This window comes from Megascapheus bottae, chromosome 9, assembly GCF_031878675.1.
Source record: "Megascapheus bottae isolate mThoBot1 chromosome 9, mThoBot2.hap1, whole genome shotgun sequence".
NCBI classification, from domain to species: Eukaryota; Metazoa; Chordata; class Mammalia; order Rodentia; family Geomyidae; genus Megascapheus; species Megascapheus bottae.
In genome coordinates this window covers 38,866,441-38,884,726 of record NC_143517.1, presented here as the reverse complement: position 1 = coordinate 38,884,726, position 18,286 = coordinate 38,866,441, and the positions used below count along the sequence as shown (strand labels likewise).

The 18,286-nt window shown below is 42.3% G+C and overlaps 1 protein-coding gene across 4 annotated transcripts in view; it reads right to left on the bottom strand.

The window, feature by feature from the left end:
• Positions 1-4,283: 4,283 nt before the first annotated feature.
• The window catches only part of Matn2 (matrilin 2), a 124,831-nt gene continuing 110,828 nt past the window's right edge, over positions 4,284-18,286 (bottom strand). For 3 of the 4 annotated variants that reach the window (XM_090339118.1, XM_090339117.1, XM_090339120.1), the window contains 7 exons: positions 17,378-17,500; positions 12,215-12,628; positions 9,018-9,170; positions 7,748-7,819; positions 7,271-7,405; positions 6,752-6,850; positions 4,284-4,578 (listed from right to left, as the gene is read on the bottom strand). In XM_090339118.1, the coding sequence (XP_090195244.1) occupies positions 4,523-4,578; positions 6,752-6,850; positions 7,271-7,405; positions 7,748-7,819; positions 9,018-9,170; positions 12,215-12,628; positions 17,378-17,500 (1,052 nt within the window). In that variant the 3' untranslated portion in view covers positions 4,284-4,522. The remainder of the gene's footprint in view (positions 4,579-6,751; positions 6,851-7,270; positions 7,406-7,747; positions 7,820-9,017; positions 9,171-12,214; positions 12,629-17,377; positions 17,501-18,286) is intronic. The other variant, XM_090339119.1, reaches the window with a different exon arrangement.

Genomic DNA, 18,286 nt, shown 5'->3' with positions numbered 1-18,286 from the left:
TTCTGGGCTGCTTTTGTTTATAGCTCTTTACTAAATAAACCATAATTCCCACTTGGGCTTTTGTTTTGTTTTTAGTTTACTATAGATAAGAGTCTTGTCTAGAGCTGGTAGCTAAGTCTAATCCTAGTTACTTTTTCCTCAGATCTCAGCCTCCTGAGTAGCTAGGATTCCAGAGGTGCCAGGATGAAAATGTTTTTTTGTTGTTGGTTGTAAGACTTGAACTGGGCCTGGGCACTGTCCTTGAGCTCTTCATCTCTAGGGTAGTGTTAAAGTGTTATGTCACTCTGAGCCACAGCACCACTTTTTTTTTTTTGCCAGTCCTAGGCTTGAGCTCAGGGCCTGAGCACTGTCCTTGGACTTTCCTCAAGGCTACAGCTCTACCACTTGAGCCTCAGCACCATTTCTGGCTTTTTTCTATGTATATAGTACCGAGGTATCAAACCCAGGTCTTGGTGCATGCTAGGCAAGCACGCTACCACTAGGCCAAACTCCAGCCCAGCACCACTTTTTTTTTTTTTTTTTTTGTGATATATAGAGGGGTTGCAGTTACATTCATTAGGTAGTGGGTACATTCTTAAACATTGATACCCCTTCCCATGTTTTTTGTTTTTCTCCTACTTTCCATCCCCCCTACCCCCTCCCAATCATCTTGTTTTTCCCCTTATTTCAAATAAATAAAAGTATATACAATATACCAGGTACCAAAGTAAGACACAGTAACAACGTGACATAAACTGGAGGGGGGGGGAACAAAAGCTAAAGCATGATGTCTTTGATTAAGTATTGTTAGATTGCCCAGGTACATTTTATGCCATTCAGTTCTATAAGATGTTAGGTGTTGCCTGGTGTTGAGACATTCCAGAAACAAGTGCTATGAGAACATCTTTGTCACATAGGTTAACATCTCTGCCTTCTGTGTAGATAGGGTAACAGGTGTGAGCCACTCTTAGCCCTACTCTAGAATTTTTTTTATCTAATGTTTTTCAGCATCTTATATATACATTGATCTGTTAAAGAACAGAAGCCCACTGGGTGCTGGTGGCCCACGCCTGCCTATAATCCTAGCTACTCAGGAGGCTGAGATCAAAGGATTGCAGTTCAAAGCCAGCCCAGATGACAACCAGAAGTGGAGCTGTGACTCAAAGTGGTAGAGTGCTAGCTTTGAGCAAAAAGCTCAGGCAGGCACAGCAGACAAACCAGTAGTTCAAGCCCCATACCCAGGGGGGAAAAAAGCTAAAGCAGAGGATTCATTGTCAGCTAATATTAAATATTTAAAATGTTTTGTATATCTCCAGCCCAGTCCTTTGGACAGCCAAAGGAAGCAGGATCATTAGCTCTTTTACAGATGACATCAAGGCATGGGAAGGTTATTATAAATGATAATACAACAAACACCCTTATATAGGTGGGAAAAAAAAGAATGAAAAATATTCAAATTTTAAATGAAATGTGGATACCTTGGATTAATTTGTAAATTCTGGTGAACTGCTTAGAGACATGTTTGCCATATGTCTTTTTGGCTCCCATCTGGTAGAAACATTTGTAATATAGTAGTTTAAGCAAGGCTGTCACAGTGCGAGTCAAGCCACTAGAGGGAGCGTGGATACAGTAGTGAGGTAGAACTGAAGCTGCCACAAACATGATACCAAAATCCATGTTAGCTTATCAATTTTTCTAATGAATCTGTCTTCAGGATCAGCTTCATTACTCAAAAATAAACTCAAGATTTAGTATTTTGATTCAATAATGTTTATACCTGGGAAGACTCGGAGGAGGTTGAGATGCTTTCATAACCATTCTGCCCTTTGGGAAGACATTCTGATGAACACAGTGTCCTGAATCTTTTTTCTTCTTCTTCTTTTAATTAGTGAGAAGAGTAGGGCTTGAACTCAGGGCCTGGGTGTTGTCCCTAAGCTCTTTTGTTCAAGGTTAGCTTCCTCCCCCCCCCCCCCCCCCCCCCCCCCCCCCCCCCCCGCCAGTCCTGTGGCTTGAGCATTGTCCTTGGGCTTTCTCAAGGCTAGCACTCTACCACTTGAGCCCCCCCACCACTTCTGGCTTTTTCTATGTATGTGGGGTGCTGAGGAATCAAACCCGGGTCTTCGTGCATGCTAGACAAGCATTCTTAGCACTAGGCCAAACTCCCAGCCCCTCAAGGTTAGAATTTTACCACTTTTTTTTTTTTTTTTTTTTTTTTTTTTTTGGTCAGTTGTGGGGCTGGAACTCTGGGCCTGGGTGTTGTCCCTGAGCTCTAAAGCTCAAGGCTACTGCCCTACTCCTTGAGCCACAGCACCACTTCCAGTTTCTAGAGGTTAATTGGAGGTAAGAGTCTCACGGACTTTAGTGCCTGGGCTGGCTGCGATCCTCAGATCTCAGCCCCTGAGTGGCTAGGATTACAGGTGTGAGCCACTGTACCTGGCTTAGCACTCTACCACTTTGAACCACAGTTCCACTTGTAGGTTTTTTTTCTTTTCTTTTTTTCCACCAGTGCTGGGGCTTGAACTCAGGGACTGCGCACTCTCCTAGGACACTTTTTGCTCAAGGTTAGTGCTCTGCCATTTGAGCCACAGTGCCACTTCTGTTTTTTTTTCTTCCTGTGTATGCGGTACTGAGGAATCAAATCCAGGGCTTCATGCATGCTAGGCAAGCACTCTACCACCAGGCCACACTCCTGGCCCCCCACTTGTGGTTTCTAATGGTCACTTAGAGATAATCTCAGCGAGTTTCCTGTTGTAGCCGGCTTTGAACTGTGATCCTGAGATCTCAACCTTCCCAAGTAGCTATGGTTACAGGTATGAGCAACCAGTGCCTACCTTCTGAATATTTCACCATAAGCAAAGATAAGGTGTTTGCTTTTTGCTCCAAGTTTCTAGTTGAACTGATACAAAGTCACTTGACTTTCTGTTGACTTGCCCTTTCCTGTTTTTAATATACATATGAAGTGCTAGAGACATTTGTTCTGTGTTTTAATTTACAGAAGTGGTATGTTAAACCTTAAAACCTTTGGAGTTTTACTCTCCTATTTGTGTGTATTTTGAGAATTCCCTTTCCAAGGCCTAGGTTTTAACACACTACATATCAGTTCCCCTCTAATTTTGTTTTGTTTTTGCCAGTATTAGGGCTTCAACTCAGGGCCTGGCCCTTTTCTTGCTGACTCAAGGCCGCTGTCCCTTGAACCACAGCTCCCTTCTGTGATTTTTTGTTTGGTTTTCGGTGGTTAACTGACAATAAGAGACTTGTGGACTTCCCTACCCAGGCTGGCTTCCACCTGTGATCCTCAGATCTCAGCCTTCTGAGTAACTAGGATTATAGGTATTAACCTTGACCAAACACCTGGCTGATTAGACTATTCCTGAAAGGTAACTTTTACAATTTGAACTACATTTTTCTGCAGATCGCCTTATATGTGAGTTTATAAGGCCAGTTAGGTATTTGTAGGCTCAGTTTTCTATAGTTACAGGGGGGGCATGTATTTTCAGTTTTGGTGGAGGCAGATTTACTCTCCAGAGAAATGGCCAATTTGCATTCTCATTTGTAGTATACAAATGCTTGTATTTCCACTAGACAGACATTCATTTCTGCTAAGCTGACAGGCAAAATATGGTATTGTTTTAGTCAGCATTTTCTTGGTTACTAGTGAAATTAAACATTTTTTTCTTATGTGTACTGGTAGTTTTCATATACACATACCTTATATACCTTATACTATATATATATATATATATATACACACACACACACATATATATATGTGTATACACACACACACACACACACACATATATATACATATATACATATATAAACTAAGGCCAGGCCTGGTGATACCTATAGTCCCAGCACTTGGGAGGAAAAGAAGGATGACTAAGAGTTCAAGACCAGCCTCAGATTGTTGGTGAAGTAAAAATTTTTATATGGAATTTTATATGGCATTCTCTAAAGTAATGCATTTTAACATTGTATAAAAATTTAACTTGTTACACAAGTATGTACGTCCTGTGATATGCTTATAACTATATACATATATCAAGGTAAGTACAAAACAATAGCATTTCTGCTAAAAAAAAAAGTCATGGCTCAAGTGGTAGAGCACGAGCTGTGAGCAGAAAACCAAGCAAGGGCAGGAATTCCCAGGTTTAATCCCAACAAGTACTACCACCACCAAGAAGAAAAGCTTTTCCTATAGTCAGTATTGTACAGAAATAAGACTCCAAACTTCGTAGTTAAATGAGACTGCAACACTAAACGGGGCAGAAGAAAAATCATATCCATAGTACATTATGAAATACCTTGCATAGCTTATTTATTCTTACAGTAAAACTCATCTTAGAATCCCGCAGGATGTTTTGTTTGTCTGAAAAAACTTTATACAAGTTAGTGTCTACATTTTGTCTCTGTTGTGTGGAATGCCAGCTTCCTCAGTGCTGGTTGTGTTTTCATAGACAACACAGCCTGAGCTGTGGGGCTGTGAGCAGCTTTCACTGTAATTCTTGATATAATGACAAATGTAGAGCATTTCTAGTCTTCATCTGTATCTTAGGCGGTTTTCTAAGGCTTCCATTCTCTCTGTCATTTCTTCTAGTACATCTCAATTAAGGAAGAGGAGTCTGAATTACTCATTTCAATATATATTCAAGTACCAAAGTTGATATATGTAAAAGATTTGTTCCCTATTTATGTCAAGTACTTGAAAACTTGGCTTGTAAGTTTATAGTAAATGATTTACATATACTTTTAAGACAAATACAGTTTTTTAAAAACATCAAAGCCAGGGCCGGGAGTTTGGCCTAGTGGTAGGGTACTTACCTAACATGGGTTGAATTCCTCAGTACCACATACACACAAAAAGCAGGAAGTAGTGCTCTGGCTCAGGTGGTAGAGCTCTAGCCTTGAGAAAGCCAAGAACAGTGCTCAGGCCCTGAGCTCAAGCCTAGGCTATAATCCTAGGTACTCAGGAGGCTTAGATCCGAGGATCACAATTTGAAGCCAGCATAGGCAAGAACATCCATGAGACCAGAAAGTAAGAAGTGGAGCTGTGATTCAATGGTAGAAAACTAGCCTGGAGCTTTTTAAAAGCTCAGGAACAGCATCTAGGCACTGGGTTCAAACTCCAGGACCAGACAAAAACAAAACCTCAAAGCCAACTCAACTTGATTTTGTCCTTTTTTTCCTTCAAAAATTTTTTTTTTTTTTTGTCAGTCCTGGGCTTGAGCTCAGGGCCTGAGCACTGTCCTTGGACTTTCAAGGTTAGAGCTCTACCATTTGAGCCTCAGCACCACTTCTGGCTTTTTTCTATGTATGTGGTACCGAGGAATCGAACCCGGGTCTTCGTGCATGCTAGGCAAGCACTTTAACCACTAGGCCAAACTCCTGGCCCTCCTTCAAAATTTTTTTTGTCATACCCCTGTTGCTTATGAATTTATTTGCCATAGCACCCTCTGGGAGCCAGAATTGACAGTGTTGAGATGAGATAAAGAATCTGAAAGGATTGGGCCCTGGAAAGTGAACTATGAAGTCAAGAAAAGGATGAATTTTCATCCATAATCCCCTGCAAGGCCAGAAAATAGTGGCATTAGGGATTCTAACCTGTGCTCTTTACACTTAGAGTTTCCTGTGAATAATAGACCTTGCCCAGGGAGGAGCAGAAAGAGAGTGGGTGAGGCTTTAGAAGAAGCATTTTGTCTTCCCAGTAAGCTTCTTAATGGCCTCTAGCTGTCACCCTGGCAGAATGAGACCCCACTGTCAAAAAGATTATGCTATGCTACTTAGGGAATATCTTCCCAGCTTTTAAAAAATCGCTCAGTACAGATGTTATATAAGACCACTGGCACAGAGGTGGCTCAGAAATAAACCATTTCCCTGTAGACTAGATGATGCATGCTAAGATACATATTAGCTAGCTTTGGTAAGCTTACTGTAATTTTAAGTTCAGAGAAATTGGCAGTGTGATGGATAACGCACCAAAGCCTCATTTCTGTATTATCTCAAAGCATTCTTTTCATTTATAATGTTGTTTTAATGAATCATTGGATCCTGCCGTTCCCTTGGTAGAATGTTTCATCTTTTAAAGTGCTGATATAAAAGAATTCTGCTGCCAAAAAATTAAAATCAAAATCTGAAAGTGGCTGCCATGTGGCTTAGGGCTAAAGTTTGGGGGTTTAGATTGAATTTGAAACTACCTCATCCTACATTGTTTGTTTAGACATATGTAGACCTTGGACATCAAGGGATGCCAGGTCATACCAAGCCCATCATCATATCCATTGAGCAGAGGGAGTTGTCTTTGTTTCTTAACTTTACGTCTTGCCTGGCTGACTGGTCTTAATACTAGTCTACTAGAACAACAGATGGCAATGGCAACTAAATGGTTAATCATTGTCATCAAGCTTGGTTTTAACCTTGGCTTTGAAACACCTATCAGGCCACTTTTTTTTTTTTGCCAGTCCTGGGACTTGAACTCAGGGCCTGTGCACTTTTTGCTCAAGGCTAGCACTCTGCCACTTGAGCCACAACACCACTTTTGGGTTTTCATGTGTATGTGATACCAAGGAATCGAACCTGAACCTAGGGCTTTGTGCATGATAGGCGAGCACTCTACCACTAGGCGACACTCCCCACCTTTTATTTATTTTTTTTGAAAGAAAAGTTCTTTCCTGGAGTTCACTGTTCTTGACTTCACTGATAAGCCCACATGGTATAAAGTTTCAATAGTGTTCTTTGCATTCCATACAAGTACAGTATTAGAAAAGGATATAGCGCTGGGTTAGTTTTCTTACTTCTTCATTGGCAAGGTTCTGGAACATTATGAGGTTTTCACATTTGCATTGATCATGTTTTTCTTCCAAAGGGCTTTCTGGGAAAGCAGATAGAAAGTGTTTACCTCAATGGGTTACCAGATTTCCCAGACGAATAGTAACAGGACTGAGTCAGCATCTAGAGGAACCCATAATGAAAGAAATGCTCGGTACTAGGGAAGATAGTGCTCTTTTCTTTCTTTCTTTCCTTCTTTCTTTCTCTTTCTTTCTTTCTTTCTTTCTTTCTTTCTTTCTTTCTTTCTTTCTTTCTTTCTTTCTTCTTTTTTTTTTGTAAGTCATGGGGCTTGAACTGGCTCTGTCCCCTGAGCTCTTCAACTCAAGACTACTGCCCTTCCCCTTGAGCCATAGCCGCACTTCCCAGATAGTGCTGTTTCTACATCTTCCTTTAAGCTCAATTTGTTGACAAGCTGGAAAGTTAATATCAAGTTATTTTACAGCAATATTTTACTTGGAATTACCTGAAAATTTGGTTGAGTGGAACTGCTTATGCGTAGCCCATGAAAGATTGTCTTCTTCGAACAGATATCTATGTTGCACTGCAAAATTAGAACAGGAAAGTAGGTCTCGGATATTTATGGTAACTGGCTCAGATTCTGTAAAAATAAAAAAAAATTGAAGTCAAGCCAGCTAAACACTACTGTGTTCAAAAGCAGCCATCAGCATAATATGAAAAGCACATGGTATCTCTAGCACTTGCTACAGAGCTTTTTTGGGGGAGGGGTGGGGGGCATACTGTGGCATACTAGAGGCTGTCAGCAGAGACGTTAGTCACCAAATATGGCTTACAGTATAAAGTCAGTATTTCCTATCTGTTGGGGAAAAACAGCCTTAGTTGGCATCAGTTAAATCTTTCTCCCTCACAGCTATAATCTGGAAAGAAACTACAGTGGAGGTGCTCTCTGAAAGTTCTGCAAACACTGCTTTTTAAGAATTACCTGTTGGCTGGTGGACCTTCTGTGGAAATTCCTCTGCTGGCGAGTCCTGCCTTCCATCTGAATCTTCTAGAGCTGAGTGAAAAGAGCCAAATGCCCACTTAGGAAAGCTGTTTACCTACCTGCCACCACCTAGGATTTTGGCTTTATTGGATAACACCACAGAATCCAAAAGTACTTGGTTACTGTCATCATCTATGATCACTTTAGAGCAGTTTTCTAAGAAAGCTTGGACCCTGTAAAGACATTCTAAAGAATGCCTCCTGTCATGTCTAGAAGGTAAATGAGAAAGTAATGGAGTAGGGAAGTTATTGAAGAATCACACTCCAGCCCAGATCTCAGCTTCTTGAATAGGATCACAGACATGAGCTACCAGTACCAGGCCTTTGGTGTTGTTTGTAGGGCCTAGACACTGTCCCCGAGCTCTTTGCTCAAGTCTAGAGCTCTACTGCTTTAAGTTACAGCTCCACTTCCAGTTTTCTGGTTTCAAACTGTGATCTTCAGATCTCAGCCTCCTGAGTAGCTAAGATTATAGGCATGAGCCACCAGCATTCAGTGATCACTTTTTCTTTTTTGCCACCTCTGGGGACTGAACTCAGGGCCTGAACACTGTCCTTGGGCTTTCCTCAAGGCTAGTGCTCTACTACTTGAGCCACAGGACCATTTCTAGTCTTTTCTATGTATGTGGTACTGAGGAATCGAACCCTGTTCTTTGTGCATGCTAGGCAAGCACTCTACCACTAGGCCAAACTCCTGGCTCCCCAGTGATCACTTTTATTTATATGATTTTTTTTTTGCTTCAATTATTGCTTCTCTAGGGTCTTGATGAGTATGGAGAATGCTGGCCTGTCAAACACACAGAACAAGTGCTCAAGCAATGGTAGTCACCATATTTGCCTCTCTCCCCTCTCTTCCTGCTCCTGCTAGTGGTCTTAGTGTTTCCAGGTATCCTTGGCCGGAGGACCAGGAACCTGAGGTCCTTGCTTTTTTTTTCCAGCCAATCTTGAGGACTGAACTTGGAGCCTGGGATTTCTCAAGGCTAGCACACTACCACTTGAGCCACAGAACCATTTCTGGCTTTTTCTGCCTATGTGGTACCAAGGAATCAAACCCAGTGTTTCATGCATGTGAGCACTCTACCACTAGGCCATGCTCCTGGCCCAGGACCCTGTTTGTTTGTTTGTTTGGAGGGGGGGGGGGCATGTTGAAGGAACAGACTGAGGATTTCTTACTCCAGGTTTATGTGGCCACTGGCTAAGCTCTGTTACAGTACCTTCACAGATGCCTTGCTTCAGTTTTTCACTTATCTCTCCCATGGTGCTAAAGTCTTCTGCATAGAAAAGGTGCTTGTCAGTGGGCTCTGAAGCAATCTCTTGTAGTTCTTCTTCAATAGCTTTTCCTACCCCAACAGCATACATAATGATACCTAAGGGCCAGAGCAAATTAGAACAAGATACAGAGGTATGTTACTACACCCAAAGGCAACTAGGTATTAAATCTGGCAAGATTTATGCCACCAACGTCCATTTCTTTGCATTTTCCCCACCCTTTTTATTTTGGCTCTGTGAACAAAAGATCTCGCTCTATGGGACCCTCGAGAAAAATAAGATATCTGGGAGAGACTGGAAGCTAAAGCACCCACATGCTGCTCAGTCCTGAGGAGGTCTATCTAATAACTATCCTAAGCTTTGTATTCAAGCCTACTGCTCTGCCACTTGAGCCACAGACCCCCTTTTGGATTTTTTGTTAGTTTACTGGAGATAAGAGTTTTACAAACTTTCCTGCCTGGGTTGGTTTCAAACTGCAATTGTCAGATATCAGCCTCCTGAGTAGCTAGGATTATAGGCATGAACCACCAACAAACTGGAACTATACCATGAATTAGCCTGGAGAAATAGGAAGCTGCCACTACCTTATTACTCATATTGGAGTATCTTTGGGGGGAGAATTTTAAGAAGAAAGTGAGGTTTTAAACTTATAACTTAATTGCCATTTCTCAAAAGTAGGAAATGACTGAGAGCTGGTAGCTCACACTTTATAATTCTAGCTACTAAGGAGGCTGAGATCTGAGGATTTCAGTTCAAAGCCAGCCAGGGCAGGAAAGTCCACGAGACTCTTATCTCCAACAAAGCACCAAAACAAAACCAAAAACTAGAAGTGGAGTTGTGGCTCTAGTAGAGCACTAGCCTTGAGCAAAAAATATCAGGGACAGCACCCAGGCCCTGAGTTCAAGCCTCAGGACTGACATACACACAAAAAATCTTAAGTAACCTAGGGCCATGTGGTGCTTCCTTTGTCCACCTCTCCTTACAAAGACCTCTTCCATAAAGATGTGAGGCTGGGGAGAAGAATCTACAGACCACTGGAAATTCCCAATCAAGAGAAAGAACAAACTCAAATATCGACCTTAAGTTTCAAAAAGGAAATGCAAATATTCCACTTTTTTTTTTGTCCATAGTGGGGCTTGGACTCTGGGCCTGGCATTGGCCCTAGCTCTTCAGCTCAAGGCTACCACCCTACCCAGTGTTCTAGTGGTTAATTGGAGATTAGAGTCTCAGGGACTTCAGTGCTTAGGCTGGCTTTGAACCATAATCCTCAGATCTTGGTCTCCTGAGTAGCTAGGATTACAGGCGTGAGCCACCACGAGGGCTTCAAATGTTTCTTTAAATCAAAACAATCATTCATATGTTTCCTTAAATGAAAGTAATCATTAGACTTTCTTCCTTTATTCTTCATTTGAAAGTTGAACAATAAACATAAGTTCTTACAATATTTTTCACTTACAATATTTTTCAGTGTTGTTCTGGCTAGTTTATTAGACTAGATTTACAAAAAAGAAATGGCTCTTAAAGCCAAGGGTCAAGAGTTATGCCTTGTTCTAAGTTTGTAGAAGGTCAGTAGCCAAGTTCAGTAAAGTTCATATTTGGTGTCTGAGAACTCAGTGACCTTGTACACAATTTCTAAGAAAGATAACTATAATTTTAAGATTATGTTAGTTATACATATGAGTAATTAAATTTATGAGAGAATATCACTGCAGATAACTTTGTTGACTCAAAAACCAAATTTTGGTTTGTCCTACCACCAATCTTTGGGGAATTTGTGGGAGTTTGAATAAGAGAAGGTATAAAATATATCAGTTTCAATGAGTCAAATAAAAGGCTTAACCACATCCCTAGAGATAGTTTTTTTTTTTCTTTTTCTTTTTGGTTGGTTATAGGGCTTGAACTCCGGGCCTAGGCACTATCTCAAAGCTCCTTGGCAAGGTTATTGCTCTACCACTTGAGCTACAGCTCCACTTCCTGTTTTCTGGTGTTTAATTGGAGATAGGCATTGCACATACTTTCATCCCTGGGCTGGATTTGAAATGCGATCAACAGATCTCAGCCTCTTGAGTAGCTAGGATTACAGGAGGGAGCCACTGGTGCCCCGCTAAGACAGTACCTTTTTAAGAATGAAGACCATCCAGGTGCTGATGGCTCATGCCTGTAACAATAGCTACTTAGGAGGCTGAGATCTGAGGATTGCAAGTTGAAGCCAGATTGGGTAGGACAGTCCATAAGACTCATCTCCATTTAACTACCCCCCAAAAACCAGAAGTGGCTCTGCGTCTCAAATGGTAGAACACTAGCTATTAGGAAAAAAAGCTCAGGAACAGCATTCAGGCCTTGAGTTCAAGCACAAGGAAAGGCAGGAAAAGAAAGAAAGACTAAAGGAACCCACAAGGAGCTAGATGGGTCTAGCAAGCTGGTCTACGTGAAGAGCCAGCTTTATGATTTACCTAGATGATTCAGAACGGCCACTTCGTGTGGTCCATATACTCTTGGGCAAGGAATAACTGATGAGGTAAGAAATGTCAACAAGCAGGGTTCCAGTGGCTCACACGTGTAATTCTAGCTACTCAGGAAGCTGAGATCTGAGAAATGTGATTTGAAGCTAGACTGGGCAGGAAAGTTTGTAAAACTCTTTCTTTCTGATAAACTACCAAAAAGCTGAAAGTGGGGCTATGGCTCAAGTGGTAGATCACTAGCCTGGAGTATAAGCTCTGAAGTATCAGCTCAGTGCCCAGGCTCTGAGTTCAAGGCTTAGGACTGGCGCGCACACACACACACACACACACACACACACACACACACACGTTTGTATTTCTATACTTTTACAGTAAAAGTTCCCACCAGAAATCTATATTTTAACTACAGCCTCAGTTGATTCAAAAGCAAACCTGACTGGGAGCTGCTGTGTCCATGTTGTTCAACACCACGTGCAGAAATGATTCTCCCCAGTGAAGGTCACACTGGCAGGAAATCACAACATGGAGCTGCGACTTTCTCATTCTTACTTTAGCAACTCTGGCGTCCCACTCCAGCCTCTAGATGGCAGTTTACTAAAGGTATCTAAGCAGTTTTCAGGAAGCCCATGCCACTGTGCCCATGGAGTAAGTTTAAGAACCCCGAATCCATTCCCTCTTACCACTGGCCTTGGCTTTACTGGCCCACTCAGAGACATCATCCTGAGCCCTTCCGTCTGTAAACACGATGGCCACTCTGGGAACCCGTGTGGAGAGGGCCCTGGCCCCTTCCATTTGTGTGAAGCTCCTCTCGAACATGTGTTTCAATGCCAGCCCTGTCATGGAGCCCTTGCCCATGTATTTCATGTGGATCACAGCTTTCTTCATGTCTTTGGTTGAGCTGAAATTTCTCAAGGTAAACTCTGTGCGGACCTGCGTGGAATACTGGAGCAGCCCCACTCGAGCAGCTTTGGGGGAAACTGCCAAGGAATCTATAATTCCAGTGACAAACTGCTTCACAATCTCAAAATTCTCCTCTCCCAGGCTCTTGGATCCATCAATCACAAAGACCAGGTCGATGGGGCCTTCAGAGCATCCTACAGGAGAAAAGGACAGCTGACACAGATAAATCACTACAAATCACCTATGTAGAATTCACTCCTATTGGGAGTATAACAACTTCACTTGTTAGCTAATACACGGAACAGATAAGAAGTCTTAAAGGGTCATAAGCAGCAATCATTTTAACATTTTTAGTTTATCAAATTGGTAAAATTGTAATCTTCACAAGCAAAACCACATACCACATATGCACATGATCTGAGTAACCAGGCAAGCCCACATTCCACCCAGATAAGCAACCAGGATCGGGAGATATTATGTGTACAGTACTCTGAAGGTTTGAGTACACCTAAAAACTCCTATCACCTACTCAGGGAGGGTGGCATTCTGACTGACAATGAAGACGTGCTTAGCATCCCTCTCAGCCATCCCTCACCTCTTGTAAGGAATAACCACAGTAACCCAGCTTATACCAGCTCTTCTCTCAATAGTCCAGCCCTGAATGCATTATTGAGGACACAGAAGGATTACAATAAGTGACCAAGACAATGCCTGACACCAAGTTGCTTAAGTCTAATGGTGTACTCTGTCATATTCCACAAGGTACAGCAATTAAGTAACGATGTGTCTGTCTCTTTTTCCAGTTTGTGATTGCTTGCAGTCTTTAATCTCTGTGCCCCTAATGCCTGGCACACAATATTTAGTGACATAATAGAAGAATGAGGTGGAGCCGAGCATCAGTGGCTCATGCCTATGATCTAAGCTAATCAGGAGGCTAAGATCTGAGGACTGCAGTTTGAAGCCACCTGGACAGGAAAATCCCTGAGACTCAAATTTCCAATAGACTACACCACAAAGCTGTGGCTCATGTGGTAGAACACTAGCTTTGAGCCTTGAGCAAAAGAAGCTCAGGGACAGTCCCAGATCCTGTGATTAAGTCCCAGGACCAGCACACATACTTGCAAAAGAACAAGGTGGCATCGTTGGGAACCACATTGACTTAGTACGGCTTAAAAAATATATGCTTTTCTCCCCCACTTTTTTTCTTTTTCTTTTTTTGCCAGTCCTGGGGCTTGAATTCAGGGCCTGAGCACTGTCCTTGGACACATTTTGCTCAAGATTAGCACTCAACCACTTGAGCCACAGCACCACTTGCAGCTTTTTTGTGTATGTGATACAAGGGAATCAAACCCAGGGCTTTGAGCATGCTAGGCGAGTGTGCTCCTGGTCCTCCTCCCCTTTCTAGTGATGCTGGAATTTGATTCTTGGTCCACGATTGCTAGGCAGGTGCTCTATCTCTTGAGTCATACCCCCAGTTTATGAATTCATATTCATAAGCAATTTGTGTGTTGAGAAACTTAGTTATTTAGGGCTGTATAATGAAAAATTCACAAATTCCTAAATGGGTGATTTCATTTCAGTTTCTCTCCCTCCCTCCCTCTCTCTCTCTCTCTCTCTCTCTCTCTCTCTCTCTCTCTCTCTCTCTCTCTCTCTCCCTCCCTCCTTCCCTCCCTCCCTCCCTCTTTTTTTTTTTTTGCAGGCCTGGGCTTGAACTCAGGTCCCGAGCACTGTCCTTGTGCTTGCACTTTTTCCTCAAGACTAGAGCTCTACCACTTGAGCCACAGCACCATTTCTGGCTTTTCTATGTACATGATAACAAGGAATCAAACCTGGGTCTTTGTATATGCTAGGCAAGCACTCTACCACTAGGTCAAACTCTTGGGCCCTCAGTCTTTAGTATGTTAGCATTCTCTTTTATATAGCAAGTAGCTGTCTGAACTTTCAAAGTGAAGCATAACACTATGAGCAAGCAAAGACGTATACATGCAAAAATATTTTCATGGTTGGCCAGTCTAAATACTAATGTAGGATTGGGGACATGGCTCAAACAGTAGAGCACTTGTGTACCAAACTCAAGGTCCTGTCTTGAAACCCCAGTACCTTCAAAGTAAAAAAAGTTTACTCATAAAATGTCACAGTCATTCTCTCATTCATTCTTCCCGTCTCTTTCTAACTATATGGGGGGAGGTGTGTTCCTCTCTTTCTCCATTAAATGCTTCTTTTTATTATTCAATGTATTGACTTGTTAACAGTGGAAGAGGGAAAGGCCAATTCAGAGCTTCGCGTGCATTCACAAACTAGTTTTGGATCAAGCAGAAACACTCAGGTGGCATGCTCGTGGCTCTCTGGCAGATTTCAGAAATCCTGGATTCGTATCTTGACAGTGAACATTTTATCTTTTCTTGTACGTCCTTTTGTTTCCAAGCAGAACCAATCCTTATGGCCTCTGGCATAGAGGAGCATTCAGAGGCTTTCTTGGGAATCACAGACAGGGAGAGTAGGAGCAGCAGCGTGAGAAAGGCTCACAGACCTTTTGTGCTCAGCCCAGGCAGGAGGACCACCCCACTTGCTGACTATATAGTTTGCAGGTAGACCCTCCACTTTCCGTGGGCAGCTTCTCTTCAGTAGCTAAGCCAGAAAGGCTGCTTTGTTCTCAGCGCAACATTTCAGAGTTGGGTAAGTTCAAGAGTTCATGTACTCCAGCCCTGCTATTGCTTATCTCTTTTTTTTGGGGGGGGGGCGGCGGAGGGAGTTAGTCATGGGACTTGAACTCTGGGCCTGGGTGCTGTCCCTGAGCTCTTCATCTCAAGGCTACCACCTTACCACTTGTGCCATAGCACTACTTCTGGTTTTCTGGTGGTTAATTGGAGATAAGAATCTCATGGACTCTTATCTGAGATCCTCAGATCTCAGCCTCCTGAGTAGCTAGGATTACAGGTGTGAGCCACCAGTGCCTGGCTTGTTGCTTACATCTTTACATTTCGCCTGGGCAAGGTCACCTCTCCTGACAAGGTACTCAGCACCTACTGTCAAATCCCTACTTTAGACAGTTCTGTTCTGGAGGAATGCAGAGAGATCACCTGTCAAGCCCTGTCTATATGCCAGCACTCCATATCTCATCTGTTTATGCCTTATGATTATTCTGAGAGCCAGGAAACTGAGACTCAGGGTAAATAGAACCAAAGTCACAGAAGCAGTATCAAATCTACATCTGTCTGATTTGCTCCTGCTCTGAACAATCATGCAGCTACTTTTTTGGTCTCAGGCTGAGCTGTCAGCTTCTCCCAGGTCTTCAGCTAGGATGGGGTGGTAGGAGGCACTGTAGAAATCTCAATTAGGAGACAGTCATGGAGTGTTCAAGGGATAAGTATCCCATGTCTTGTGTTCAACAATAGTCTCAGGGTTTTTTTTGTTAGGCAAGGAAATTAATTTCTCAGTCATGTTGATCTTAACCTATTCCTTTACTGTTTCTAAATTCATTTTTTTTTGTCTTTTTGGTACTGGGAATTGAACCCAGGACATTGCATTTTCTAAGCAAGTGCTTTGCCACTGATGAGGGCTACATCCCAGCCATCCTATTTTTTTTTCCAGTCCTGGGGCTTGAATTCAGGGCCTCTGCACTGTCCTTAGGCCTTCTCAAGTCTAGAGTTCTACCACTTGAGCCACAGCATCACTTTTGGCTTTTTCTATGTATGTGGTACTAAGGAATCAAACCTCGGTCTTCGTGCATGTTTAAGCAAGCACTTTACCACTAGGCCAAACTCCTGGCCCCAACCTCCTTGACCATTTCTAAAAGGATAAGTACATGCACAAGGAACAAAGTGGTAGAACACTAGCTTTGAGTGAAAAAGCCCAGACACAATGCCCAGTTGCCTGAGTTTAAGCCCGATGACCAAAAGAAAACTACTGAGTACCAGTACTGGGACTTGAACTCAGGCCCTTAGGTTTTTGTTGTTGTTTTGGCCAAAGATTGGCACTCTACCATTTAAACCACAATTCCATCTCTAGATTTTTGATGGTTAATTGGAAATAATAATCTCATAATCCAGCACTGGTGGCTCATGCCAGTAATCCTACAGGTACTCCTGCAGCTTACATCTGAGCATTGAGGTTCAAAGCCAGCTCAAGTAGCAAGCTCATAAGACTTTTATTTTCAATGTACAACCAAAAAAATCCAGAAGTGGAGCTGTGGCTCAAGTTGTACAGCACTAGTCTGGATCACAAAAGTTCCATGACAACACCCAGGCCCTGAATTCAGTCTCCAGGCCTGGCACCAAACAAAAGTGGAACAATAAAAATTGTACCTATTCAGGTACACACTGGTCTGATTATCATTGCCTTTTACAACCTATCTTTATTAATATAAGCTACCACCATCTGACACTTTGATCTTTAATAACTAATGAGTGTTTTTTTAAAAAAGTACCTTGGTTTTAATCTCATTTTTAGTTTTCGTTTTTAAGGTTCCTATCATGTTTAGAAAGTGTCTATATTCTGAGGTTATTAAACAATTCTCTTCTAATTTCCTTTTGCCATGTTGTGATTCATTTTTTTTTACGTTTAAGTCTGTATTCCATTTCTCTAGTACAGCATATGGCAAAATGTTACCTCTCATAATCTTTCCAGTGCTAGGATTGAACCCAGGGCCTTGCACATTCTAGACAAATACTTTTGCACTTGGTTGCACTTGGTTACATCTCTAGGCCTGCATAGCCTTATTCAGCCCAAGCTCATTCAAGTGTGTTGGCTGATGGTGGGCTTCTATTGATTAAAACCAAGTGTTTTGGCAGGTGCTGCTGTAATTAAGCCCTGGCTTCTCTACTTTTCTGTGTACCCACAATTACAGTTGTGGGAGAAGTAGAGGGGAGGAATTTGTTACTTGAAAATACGCCAGAAAAGCAGTTGTTTCAAAACCTCATGGAAGCCAGGTTCTGGCCACTTACTCTTGCAGTGCCTCCCATCCTCAGCAAGGACGAATCCCTCAGAGCACTTGCAGACGTAGGAGTCGCCACTGTTCACACAAACATGCTCGCAGCCGTGCTGGGTGGACTTGCAGACATCCTTCCCTGAGGAAGTGTGGAGAGGGCACAATCCCATCAGCATGGAAATGAACTGGCCCCCACTTTTTTTTGGTCAGTTGCAGGGGCTTGAACTCAGGGTCTGGGCGCTGTCCCTGAGCCCCTTTGTGCTCAAGGCTAGCGCTCTACTACTTGAGCCACAGCACCACTTCTGGTTTTTGAGTGGTTAATTGTAAGTGAGAGTCTCTTGGGGACTTTTATGCCTGACTGACTTTGAACCGGAATTCTCAGACCTCAGCCTCCTGAGTAGCTAAGATTATAGGCATGAGACACTGGTGCCCACCTTCTGGCCCCCCACACTTTAGGAGGGGAGATTAAACAATACATTTTTTAAAAATTCTAAAAAATTTTTGGTTGTCAGTTGATGATTGGATCAACAAGATGTGGTATTTATAGACAATGGAATTCTATGCTGCCTTCAGAAAGAATGACATTGCCCCATTTGTAAGGACATGGAAAGACTTGGAAAAAAATCATATTAAGTGAAGTAAGCCAGACTCAAAGGAACATAGGCTCAATGGTTTCCCACTTTGTCATAATTAGTATGAACCTTGGACCCTCCTAGCAGAGGTTTATAATACATAAGGCCATACAGGATGAAGCTAAATGAAAGGATATGGAAACAAGAGCTATATAATGTGTGATTGTTGTTCTTAAAATACCATGCTATTTCGCATCTCTTTTGTTGTCCCTTGGTTATTCTCATATTGTTACAGTGTCTTGCCTTGTTATCTGGTATATTGTATATATGCTTATTTGAAATAGGAAAGGGAA